The sequence below is a fragment of the Acomys minous genome, assembly GCF_964271855.1.
Source record: "Acomys minous genome assembly, chromosome: 8".
NCBI classification, from domain to species: Eukaryota; Metazoa; Chordata; class Mammalia; order Rodentia; family Muridae; genus Acomys; species Acomys minous.
The window spans coordinates 46,976,804-46,989,777 of record NC_140489.1 but is presented as its reverse complement, the minus strand read 5'-3'; the positions used below and the strand labels follow the sequence as shown (position 1 = coordinate 46,989,777).

At 45.7% G+C, this 12,974-nt stretch overlaps 1 protein-coding gene across 5 annotated transcripts in view; it reads right to left on the bottom strand.

The window, feature by feature from the left end:
* The window catches only part of NIN (ninein), a 108,336-nt gene that overhangs the window by 46,932 nt on the left and 48,430 nt on the right, over window positions 1-12,974 (bottom strand). For all 5 annotated transcript variants that reach the window (XM_084791351.1, XM_084791355.1, XM_084791352.1 and 2 more), the window contains 5 exons: window positions 7,574-7,613; window positions 5,680-5,870; window positions 1,387-1,533; window positions 605-772; window positions 17-153 (listed from right to left, as the gene is read on the bottom strand). In XM_084791351.1, coding sequence (XP_084647477.1) covers window positions 17-153; window positions 605-772; window positions 1,387-1,533; window positions 5,680-5,870; window positions 7,574-7,613 — 683 coding nt within the window. The remainder of the gene's footprint in view (window positions 1-16; window positions 154-604; window positions 773-1,386; window positions 1,534-5,679; window positions 5,871-7,573; window positions 7,614-12,974) is intronic.

Genomic DNA, 12,974 nt, shown 5'->3' with positions numbered 1-12,974 from the left:
CTTCTGCTCAACTTACAACAAATGCCGGATCTCAGCCTTGAAGCTAGCCAGAGCTGCCTGGTGGATGCCATTCTTGGTAACCAAGAGTTCGTTTTCAAGAGCCAGCGTCAGCTCGGTCAGGTTGACATTTCCATCCAGGCTGAAATCCAAGGCCTGGGAATCAGAACACAACTCAGAGTCAAAACAAAGGACAGGCCTCAGCTTCAGAAAGCAGAAAGTATGGAGAGAGACTGCTGCCAGCCTAGAGTCCAGGCAGGGCCCTCCCCTCAGGAACAGCCTTTATCTAGAACTCTGTTTCTTAAGGAAATTATTCTCGGCTGCTTGTATCTTATGAAATCCCACCTGACATTGTAAACAAACGCAGTGGTGTAGTTTCACACTCTGCCACCCAAAGATGAGTTAAGAGTTTTTGCTATGTCAATAACTTGAGGCTAAGACATAGACATCCTCAGCCACAGGCTTCTGGGTAAAGCAGGCAGGGAAAATGCCTCTTATTTCTGAGATCTCATGAACATTTTATGTCATTAAGAACAAATCAAGTCCAATCAGCTTCAGAAGAGAAACTGACACCCCCTTGGGGGAATCGCTGTTCTAGCTGCCACACCTTCAGGATCTCCTGGCTGTTCTCAATGCCTTCTTCCTGCCAGGTATCCAGTATCCTCTCCACAGATGCGTGGCCCATCCCGTCATCCAAGCAGGAGAAGACCCGGAAGCCAATGGTACTTGTCATTGCCGACGAGGTTGCGGTCCGCCGTCCACTCTCATCAAAAGACTGGAAGGGGAAGGAGTCTTAAGCGAACGGAGTTGGACCTCAGGAAGTCAGCTAGATGCTGACCAAGACTGGGACTGCCCAGTCCTGGCCACAGAGAGCAGAAGCTAGTTTACACCGCTACGGGGAGAAAGCCATGCTGTGCCTTTGAGCTATGGTTCCTAGTGATGCAAGCCTACAAGCTTATGAGAAACTGTTCTGGGAGAAGTTTATCGCCACAGATGAGATGGCCCTCTAGTTGACACCAGGTTTCTTCTACCCCCACTGTCATCAAGGGGCATAATCAGTGGCCTGACACTCTGTAGCTCATGGTCATTTCTCCAACCATCCTTTCCTTACAACGGCTTTCATCTTTCTCATTCTCTGAATATGTTTTCTTCTTGGTATTATGCTTTAGACAACAGAGTAATTCATTCGGAATTACTAAGTGGGTTTTCAACACTTATTCTGAAAGACTATGTTCTGTTCACTCTTCTTTTCTAAGCTAGGGTCTCGCTATGTAGCCCATGTGAACCTCCAGCTTGCATTGCTGCTCTTGCCTCTGCCCTCCCACACCCAGTGCCAGGATGATAGGTGTGGGCCAGCCCCCACCCCAGCTCTGCACACTGATTTCTTACCTGCATAGAGAGATGCCGTTTTAGTTGTCTGTAGGGAGTAGATGCTGATGGCGTGAGGGATTTCCCAGTCTTAAACAGACCATAGAAAAAGTCTTCCACACTCATTGTCCCTTCAGGGTCAAGACCGAGAAAGACCTCTTCCAGCGCCTACGAAAGAGTAAGCACGTGTTTTAAACACACACATACCACATGCACAACACACCTCTGGCCAGCAGAAATCCACACCACTTTTTGACTCTAAGACTCCAGAAATATAATTTTGTCTCTATTCTCTTTTACAAGAATTCCCCTCTCCAGAAATGATGACCTCCCCTCTCACTCAAATGAAATAAAACTCCATTCTAACTTCCCTGTACTGGGATGCAATCAGAGCAAGCAACTGTTTTCTTTTTCCTTCCTTCATCCTTCCAGAAAAGGCAGTCTTAAATTTCTTAAGTATTATTATTATTATTATTAATTAAAAAATACTTAAAACATACAGCTTCTAATAATCTTAACAAGATGTGAGTTAGACATTCACCACGCCTTCAAAATGTGATGGGTCTAACTGGTATCTTGCTTAGACTGAGGTTTTCAAATTGGCTTGTGTGATGTTTAGTGCTGTTAGCTTGACAGGATTCAGGACCACTGGAGGGGGTTGTCTTGATTGCATTAATTGAAATGGGAAGCTATGCCCATGGTGGTTGGGATCCTGGACTGTCCAAGTAGAGGGAGGGAGCAGGGCGGCAGCACGCATTCATTCATCACCGGCTCCTGCCTATGAGGGTGATAACCAGCTGATTCAAGTGTCTGCCTCTTTAAATGCCATGCCGTGATGGGCCGGGCAGGAATAGTGAAGCAGAATGAATCCGTGGCTGTGTGAATGAAAACAGCCGCCATAGGCTCATATATTTGAATGCGTGGTCCACAGTGGAAATGTTTGGGAAGGATTAGGAGGTGTGGCCTTGTTGGAGGAGGTGTGTCACTGGCGGTGGGCTTCAGGTTTCAGAAGCTCATGTCAGGCCCAGCCTTCCTTTCTCTCTCTGCCTGCTGCTCGAAGAACAGGATGTAAGCTCTTAGCTACTGTTCCAGCACCATGCTGCCTGCCTGCAGCCATGCTCCCTGTCATGATGATCATGAAGATCATCTAACCCTCTGAGGCTGTAAGCAAGCCCCCAGCTAAATGCTTCTCCTATAAGTTGCCGTGGTCATGGTGCTTTGTCATGGCAATAGAGCAGGGACTAAGATAAAATTCTTTCTCCCTTGTCAGGGCATTTTATCGCAGCAATGGGAAAAGAAACTCAAACTCAAACAGCATGCTAGTACGGCAAAGTTGGTCTGGGACAGACTGCAGTGATGTTTCTTGGAACATGTTGAAGTTGTGTTTTAATGTGTTAGGCCAGGAAAGACAAGACTGGGTGAAAATGATCTTGTGTGGATGCAAGAGGAGGATCTTAAGATATAGAAAGATGGGGCAATTTTGACTCTCCACTTCGCACTCTCTGACGGCCATCCTATAATTTTCATCATATAACAGAAAACAGGGAGACTGGGCTACAGCCCATGTGGAGGCTTGACAGAGAGATGGCTTGTTCCCCAATCCCACAGGAATGGGAAAGGGAGGAGGAGTGGCATGAATCACAGAAGCCACAGACAAGAGGAAAGGCACAGACCTCCTACCAAGACTCTTCCCTCTATGTGATAGAAGTTTCTTGTGACCAGGCCTTCAAGAACAGAACAGAAATCACGCGGAGATCTAGTAATACGCACTACTGTAGCCGACTTAGGGAGCAGCCTGGGACTGCATTGCAAACAAGCTTGGGCCACAGAGAAGCGAGGCAGAAGAGTAATATATTTTATCTCATGCTTTTTCCCAGTCCGCAGGGAGCGTATGTTTCTCTTGGGAGAGGATTCTGAGGCAAGGTAACTTCTCTAAAGGTTGGAATCTGGGGAGGAAACAACAGGTTCTGACAGAATCCTGTGAACAGTGTGGCATTTGGGACAAGACGCTGAGGTTTTCAAAAGCCTTTGACTTTTCTGTTTCATTCTCACCAAAAGAACTACGTTCTAGAGGAAGTGGCTTTCAGAAGCATCCAACCGGAAGTGTCCATGAAATCCAGACATACCAATGGATTATATCTATACTGCTCGGCCTTAACCAAATCAGCGGAGTTCCCATGTGGCCTGAAGATCCATCACTTAATCCATTCAAATTGCAGGATTAGTAGACTCTCGCCAGTTATTTTAAGTCAGAGCTCAGAATATAAGAAGTGGTGGGGAAAAAGGATGTGACTTTACAAAGGGCTGGGTGGTCAGGACTGGGCTCAAGAGAATGCAGGTTACCTCAACAGTTGAAGCGCCTGCCCTCTTTGGGAACAGGAGCCTCACCTAGAACAAGGACATTTTAATGTCCCACACTGGCAGGTGTGTGGGTGGCTGACTTCTCAGTGCGTAGGGAAGGAAACCTGCACCGTAACAGCGTTCAGGAACTGCAACAGCCACGGTGATCGGAAAGGTGATGGGAGGGGCTGAGGCACGGGGACTTCAGGCACCAGAAAACAAGGGGTGAAGGATGGAGCCAGCTGAGCACATGGCCGCCTATGGTCTCTGGAGGAGATGGCTGTGGCTTGCTATTACATAACATTTAGGGAAAACTTCCAATTTCAGAGAGTGTGCCTCAAAGTCCAATTTTTTAAAAAAAATATTGAACAGGCCAAAGAAAGCCATCCCAGGGTTTGATGCTGCCTCGAGGGAGCTAGCCTGACAGCCCTGCTTTCTTCGCTGTCCTCACTTCCAGAGAGGGGTGTGGACGACTGTCAGAGAGAGTGAAAACAGAGAGCAGCAGAGATCTCACTGGCTGCCTCTGCAAAAGGCTGACAGAGGTCAAACTGCTTTCAGGGGTAAAACTCCAGGATCCCGAGTCCTCCGTTAATAACACGAGCTTGAACTCAGCTCCTCAGAGCTAAGGGACATGAAGTGCAGGGCATCTCCCGACTCCGCCTGGTCAGAAGGGTGGAGACGCAAAGCCAAGAGCATGCTGGGTAAGCAAAGCCTGCCTAATTCACATAGCACAGGGAAAGAACTGAATGTGCTTCTGTGTCATCGCAGGCTTTAGGAGCTCCCTGCAGAAGAAAAGGAAGCCAGCTCCCTGAGCGTAGCTGCAGTTTATACCCCAGGAATTGTTCTCAGATCAGTAACTCAAGTTTGTGCAATGCTTCTTGGTAGAAGACAAAAACAAAACAAAACAAAACAAAACAAAACAAAAACAACCTAAGGCTCTTGGTACTATATTGGTTCAGAAATTAGGACGATTAATGTAATGTTATGATTCAATAACCACTGTTGAAAAACAAAATGAACACTGGGATATTACAAAGGTTGCCAGAGGGTTTATATAATGGACACATCATATGAGAAAAAGAAAAGTTAAAAACTCAATTTTTCTGCAGCTCAGCCTACTTGGCAGTGTGTAAGGGTCTGTCTCTTTCTTGGTTAGGAATATGCCACCCCGTCCCCTCCCCCAACCAGGAGGCAGCCAGCATGGTGTCAAATATCATTATAGTTAGGACTCTGGAGCAACGGCTGTGTTCCTAACCTCTAGCTCCCCCTAATCTCTCTTTGTAGCTTTTTGAAAGACACATCCTGGAAATGAGAGGTTTTTCCTGTGCTTCCTGGCTATTCACATATTAACTCTGAGGATCTTCTCTTGGTTCTTCAGGAAAAAGCAAAGCAGAACCTTACATCATACATTCTGGAGGCTTCAAGACTCGCTGTGCAATCAACTCCATTTCCTCATGGCCAGGCTCCTGCTGTTCTACACAATCCAGGTTCTCCTCACAGGAGTCTGCAGACCTCAGACCGTGGCTGGTGAGGAGGAGGCAGCCTGTCCTGTGCACACCCAGTCTCCCTGAGGGCCCAGGGATGACACTGAGCTCTTCCCGAAACTGAAAACCCAGAGCCTGTGGCTCTCCTTAACTCTTCCTCCATGGTTCCTCACCTTTTACTCTTCGGCTGATGCTCCTACAACTCTATCTGGTGTGCTGGCTCTGCTGAACTTGCCTGCTCATCTCATACGGAGCAACATTACTTAACACAGTAAGGCGGCCATATGTGCCTTCAGGAAGTTCAGCTATGTCAGCTTTGATTTCTGCCATACAACCTGACTTTCCCAAAGACAAAAATCTTATAGAATGTCTATTCGGGAAAAAGGAAAGCTGTGTCTCTACTACGGAAGCCACAGTACGGCTACTCCTGGCCTGTGGCCAGCCAAGTTCTTCTCATTGCTCTCAGATCAGAAGACAGCGCCGGGCTTACCGCTCCGTCCACGTTCTGTAAACCATACTGTTCACAGATGGAAACCAGCTTCTTCCGGTTCAGGTGACCATCGCGAGTGATCCCCAGATCTTCACAGACCTCCTGCAGCTTCTCTTCTATCCAGTCTTGAGGAGGGCAAGGCCCACTGTGTGAAGCATTCAGGTCATCTGGGTTCCAAAACCTTAGCTGGCCTACAACCAAAGCAAAACAGAGAGATGGCGCCGATTATAGAAAAGGTACCCTTGGGAAGTAATCCTTTCAACTGCTTTTTTGTTTTAATTCTTTTGCACGTAAGAGTGCTTTGCCTGCACATATGTCTGTGCACTATGCGCACTACATGCATATAGTGCCTTGGTGGAACTAGAGTGTTACAGAGAGTTGTGAGCTGCCATGTGGTACTGGGAATTGAACATGAGTCCTCTGGAAGAGCAATTAGTCTTTTTTTTTTTTTGGACAGGGTTTCTCTCTGTAGCCTTGGTTACCTTGGACTGGCTTTGTAGACCAGGCTGGCCTCAAACTCAGAGATCTGCCTGCCTCTGCCTCCCATTGCTGGGATTAAAGATGTACACCACCATGCCCGGCAAAAAAAAAAGTGTTATATATCACTATATGCATATAGGTCCTTGGTGGAATGAGAGTGCAGTTATGAGATATATGTATATCCTACAGCACCCAGTGCTCCCAGGCAGTCTCCTATCCAAGTACTAAGCAGGCCCAACCTTGCTTAGCTTCTGAGATCGGATGCGCTCGGGCACATACTAGCACATCAGGGTGGTATGGCTGTGCAATTAGTACCCTTAGCCGCTAAGCGATCTCTCCAGACCCCAGATAAATACTGTATGAGACAACTACTAATGTTGACTCCACTTTGATTTTGTACATTACTCCCAATGAAAATTGGAGGCACTTTTTGCTCTGGGAAAATTACCCACGAGAAAGGAACATTATCTCATATACACGACGTCAGATGCCTCAACCGAGGCTTCCAGAATGTTTCATTGCTGTTTTCTTTCTGGTCTAAGTATTAAAGCCTCTTTTCCTGGGAAGGAAACAATCATAGTGAGCCTCTCAAGGTTCATCTGTTTTCCAAATCTTTCTGACCCACAGAAACCCAAGACTGTAACTTCAAAGAAAAGGTTGCAAACCACAAGTCTGTTATATCTGTAGATGAATGATAAGTTCTGATCAAAGACAGGGTCAAACTACTTATCGAAACACCAAGGCTAGCTAGCCTGCATTAACCATCTTGCTTCTAAACTGCCGATGTACACGTGTGATAGCCCGTGAAGTCATCACCTAGACAAGCAATAATTACAGGCATGATTTTATATACCTAGAAGAACCATGGAGAACTGAAAGGGGTACTTAGTGTCATTCCTGCTATTTATTGACAGAAATGAAACCAATTACTGTCCTGTTATTCCGTGTTGGAGAGCCAGAGATTACATTGCTTTAATTAAACTTAACCACAGCTCATCTGGGGTTAAGCAGGAAAACAGGCTAAGGGCCCCACAGCTGAACCACAGTGCCATCTGGTGGCCACAGGATTGTTGTGTTCAGCTCCCAGTGTATCTATAAAAACTGGACACTTGTAAAGGATGTAACCTAGTAGGTTACTATGGTTCACAGGTTTCTTATAGAGTCTGCACAGAGAGCAACCAGTTTATAAGCGGGCTGCTACATATTAGATGCCCTCTTTCACACAATGTTAATAGCTAGGCTTTGAAGATGCCTAAGTGTCACTTGGAAACAATCTTTTTTCTGTTTCTATTGGTCCTAACATAAGCACTCAGGTTATTTGCCGTACAAGAAGCAGGTGCAAAGAGTGCCTTGGCATAGAGGCGGGAGCCTTCCCTCCTCATCAGCCCTTCCCCACCCCACGGCTGTCTCTTACCTTCCGCTTCATACTCCTCACTGTGTTGAGTCTCCCAGCGCTAGAGAAGGCAAGAGACGATTAGTGTGCATTTGAACGCAGCTTTTTGACCAGGCTACTCTCTAGCTCTCAAGTCGCCAAATGTTAGTCACATGACTTTAGCTTTTGAATCAGTGCAGCTGTTTTCAGCTAACCAGACAACCAATCAAGAGCCTGAAACCTCTTGAAATGTTGCTAGGGATTGGTTTTGTCATTTTCTTTCTTTCTTTTCCCTTTCTTTCTTTCTTTCTTTCTTTCTTTCTTTCTTTCTTTCTGTTTTTGAGACAGGGTTTCTCTGTGTAGCCTTGGCTATCCTGGACTTGCTTTGTGGCCCAGGGTGGCCTCGAACTCACAGAGATCTGCCTGCCTCTGCCTCCAAGTGCTGCAATTAGAGGCATGTGCCACCACTTTCCACTTTGTCTTGTCATTTTCAAGGTTACTAATTCAACAACAGAACCTATCACAACCCATTAAACCAGCTCATAAGGGACATTCAGAGTTCACCAACCAGCAAATGTTGATCCACATTTATAAATCTGTTCTTCAGTAAGTATGTACTGAGTGTTCACCTTCCTGCTACATTGTGGGAACACGCACAAGAGCAGCATACAAATATTTCTAGTCTGAGAAAGTACAGATGTGAAAGAGGGAGAAAGATTGTAAGGGCCAGAGGATCAGAGACTTTGCTGTGAGAGTGTTCTAGTCATGTCAGAAGCACCACCCATAAGGTCTCACCAACATGACCACTCAAACATGAGCTGTCTGAGGAGGACACGCCTGGACACGCCAAAGTGGGTGGGGCCTCAAGCCTACACGAAGAACCACAGGCACCTAGGGAATGCTGAGAGCAGAAAAGCGAGGCTTCCCCAGGGAAGAGGCCACCAAGTGGTTACACAAAACCAAATGGCCGGCTCTGGAAACACACATATGAGTAACATTATATAGACTGAGCAGGTTATATTTAGGAATATCTATGTATATACATCAATGCAAGCATGTAAAAAAGGAGACCACAAATTTGAAAGAGAGCAAGGAAGGGTAGATGGGAGGAGCTTGAAGCAAGTAAAGGGAAAGGAGAAATGTAATTATATTATAAGGTCAAAAAAGGTACCCGTGCTAACGAAGACACAGGGACCAGAAAAGGGGCAAGTCAGATGTGATGGCTCCTGGGTACGACACATCAGACTTGGAAGAAGAGTGTGACTTCCTAAAAGCAGCAATGGCTAAACTGAGGGTCATCTGAACTATGCAGAGCAAAGTGGACACAAAGCTCTTAATATTTGCTACAGTAAGAACGCGTCTGGTGTGCCCGTCGCTGAGAGCAAACACAGATACAGTCTGCACGGTCAGCCCAGAAAGCTGAACTCAACACATTCTGTGCTGGTAGTAAGGTACATTGACCAAGATGGACTCTGTTTGAACTTGAGCCCTTATCATGGTAAGTTTGTAGTGGGTCTCCTCCAAGATCAGAGCGTGTGGGGTTTGCACCGGTAACCAGTTCCTTATCATAAGTCAGGAACGAATCCAACCTTTGCTCCACTGGCCGAGTTCTATATCAGTCCTCCTTGGATCAGTTATAACACGCAGGGACTCAGTAGCTTTGGCTCTCCTGCCAATGCCTTGGGCCTCTTGGGCAAGCTGCCTGCTGCTCCCATCCCACGGGGAAGCCCCAAACCAGTGGAGGAAGACTAGTGAGAAAAGAGGACTCTTCTTTTTCAGAACTAGGCCACTGTCTTAGCAAACATAAAACTCTAATCCACATATGTGGTGCCCTTGCTTATACATACTAGCACTCAGGAGGCAGAAAGAAGAGGCGTGGGGTTTGTGGTCAGCCTGGGCTTCATAACAGCCACAGGTAAAGTGAATTATTTGAGAACAGCGAGAGGGGCAAATAACATATATTAGCATGACATATATAAATGCAACGCATTTCTTTGTAGTAAATAAGTAAAAAAAAAAAAAAAAAAAAACAAAATATTAAAAGGGAGAAGAAAAACCAGATCTAATTTTATGAATAAAGTTGCCTTTTTTATACTAAATAACCAGCCCGGTCTCTGGGATGGCTGAACTGTATAATGCCAGTTGATTTCTTAGACTCCTGAAATAAACATAGCAGGAAGATGGGCCTAATTAACTCCGGTCTGCAGAGCCTGGCTTCCTCACGGCAGATGGTGTGTCACTCAAAAATCGCTTGCATCAAACACTGTCTTTCAGTAGTTTGTGATGACACGACTTAGCGCTCTTTCAGGCAGCCTTAGCCTGTCTACTCCATCCCCACACTCATTCGCTGCTTTGGTTACCTGACAGGAGCCAATGAAGGATGGAAGGGTTTGTTTCAGTTTACAGTTCTAGGGGACATAGTCCATCATGGAAGAGCAGGTGTGACACAGGAGCAGGAGACAGCTAGACACACTGTGTCCCATCAGGAAGCAGAGAGCAATGGCTGTGTCTGTTCCTGCTGGCTTTCTCCTTTTTGGTCAGTCTAGGACTCCAGCCCACGGGCTGGTACTGCCCACAGTTAACATGGGTCCCCCACTTAGTTAACCTGATCTAGGTAATTCCTCACTGGTGTGCCCATCCAGTTGACAATATTAACCATTATGTTCATGGTAGTTATCTCTTCGACGGGAGACAATGTCTACTAAGATTCACAGTCCCTTACTCCATTGGGACCCTAAAGATGGCACAGACTCAGCTAAGTCTCAAGATGGCTAAGTCAGCTGCAGCCCATTCAGATCACAACTGCAAGTGACTAATGGACAAGGTGTCAGTGGGACCGAACCACCAGGGCCCAGGTGACTTCCTCTTGTTACCTTGTGGTTACGATTCCATCACCTCACTTGCCCTCCTCTGAGCTGCCTTTGAGATGTGTGCGGTCTGGTGAAGCGGGGAGGAGGTGGAGGTCAACAGTCCTCCACGGAGCACCTCGATGACTGCTTCAGCTCAGAATTACACCACTGTTATATATAAAACTTTAAATCAGCAGAGGCCCGCTAATGAAAGCATCCGTGTGCCGGCAGATGGAGGAGTCACATGCTTACCCTGCTTTGGCATCAGAAATTACTCAAGTTCATTATTTAGCATCTCAGTACCCTAAGTCCACCTTATAACATAATAAATGGCGTTTATGACTTCAGAACCATTGGTCCAAGGGAAGGGAAGGAAACTGATATCACCGGGCCTTGGCAAGGACATAGCATCTTCGAACAAAAATGAAACAGCGGCACACAACTTCAAAAAAGCTCCTAAGGTGACGGGGTATGCGTGGTTTCTCACATTTGCTCATGTATTTCCCTGCGCACGTTAAAATGGTGAGCAAAGCATTCAAAGAACAAAGACGCTCCCACCTAGTTTCTCATAGGTCTGCAGTCAGGGTAGCTGTGTGCATCACTGCTGGGATCGCACCCGCCTGCTCACTCCTTTCTCCATCTCTCATCCCTAACCAATAGAAGGTCCAGCATGGAAGCTACTGCACAGATTTGGAGCTAGGCTGCCTGGTATGAATTCCAACTTACTTATGGGGTTAGCCTCATGGACTTGTCAACCTCTTTGGCATTAATTTATTTATCTGTAAAATGGGAAGGAAGCAGGGTGGATTTACTGAGGAATGGCAAAGTGCTTAGCACTGTGCCTGGCACGTAAGCTCTATGAAATCATGTTACTTTTGTGGGGGCACCTGTGTATGTAATACTTATTAAATTTGTATTTGTGGAATTCTTTTTGCCTCTGGGTATGCCTCTGGAAGTATCTGTGCATTTTTAAAAGGTTTTTTTTTAATCTATTTGTGTGTATCTTGTTGGCTATAGGCATGTGCAGTTGGAAGATGTCAGAGCTGAAGTTAGTTACAGTTACTGCATTACAGTTAAAGTGTTACAGAGTTACAGTTAGAGTGTTTATTACAGAGTTACAGTTACATTGTTACAGTTACATTGTTACAGTTACAGAGTCACAGTGACAGCCTGACATGGTGCTAGGAACTGAACTGACAGCGGGTTCCCGGTATTTCTCTGCAACAGTTCTCTGGCCACTGAGTGCCAGCAGAGATGCAGGGAACGCAGATGGCAGCTCACTCCTGCAGCAGCTTGCCGCGCTGCACAAGGTCACAGGAACTAACACCAAGGGCTGATAATCGCCATTGCTAAACTGTTAATATTGAATTACCTAAGTATTTAAGTTATAGCTCCCACTCCCAGCAAGACTGAAGTCTGGAGCAGGCCTAGTCATGTGTGCATGGCAGCAGTGTTCAAGGATATTATTATTTTCATACTGAAAATGGCTTTATGTAGCAAAATAAAAATATTCACTCTTCAATCCAATAATTTTACTTGCTAAGGCAATTTGAAAAAAGAGGAAGAGAAAGCCATGTGCACAAATATGCATATTGTGGTGTTCTTAGATCAATAAAGTGTTTAAAACAAATTAAACATTCAACAATGAGATATAAAGCACAATGATATGACATAACGTAGTCATTAAAAGTAATTTTAAAACCATGTAGGAAGACGGAAAAACATTTTAACAAATGTTAAATGAAAAAGCAAATGTGATCTGTGCTATGATTGCTGATGGCAACAAATATTTATACAATCGGAGACCAGAGGGAAATAGATAATAAGACATGTTTTAGTTGAGGGACTATAAGAGAACAATTTTTATTGTCTCCACTGTTATAAATGATCTTCTGCATTACCATTAGACGCAACTCCATGATTGCTTTTGCCGCTGGCCTCCAGAGTCCTCGCTAACTTAACTGCAACAACTTGGACTTCTCTCCCTTTGCTGTTACCTTTCTGCAACAGACAGTGCTGGGTGCAGGCTTGGAGAGAAGCCAGTGTTGCTCAGGTGGGCAAATGCTACCGATGCCTCCTGAGCTCAGCGGACCATGGGATGATCAGAGACTCTTGGGTAAGCTCTGCTATGGGGACCGTAACCATCCCAAAGAGCAGTCAGTCCCTCAGATAGTCCAACACTGGGCACACCATGGACACAGCACTGGAGCTCACAGCACCTCTAACTATGCTCACAAGATCGGCTCCCACAAGACTAGCCTTGAGCCTTCAATAGTCTGTCATGGAAGGAGGGAGGAGGGGATCACAAGGCCCCACCCTCCCTGAGACTTCACAGTTAATGGTTGTTGGGGGTAGGAAAGACATTTTCTTCAGTGGTATAGCCAGCTACTGGTCAGTTTTCCACTCTCCCATAAATCACTCCAACTATAAACAACCTGAATTAAACAGGAACTCACCAGAAAAGATGTGAAAGTGGAAGGGGCAGTATTGGGAATAGGAAGGGACTATAATAAAAACACATTGTACACGTATATGCAAATGTCTGAACGGAACCCATTATTATGTATGGCATATGCTAGTAAAGGAGTAAAGGG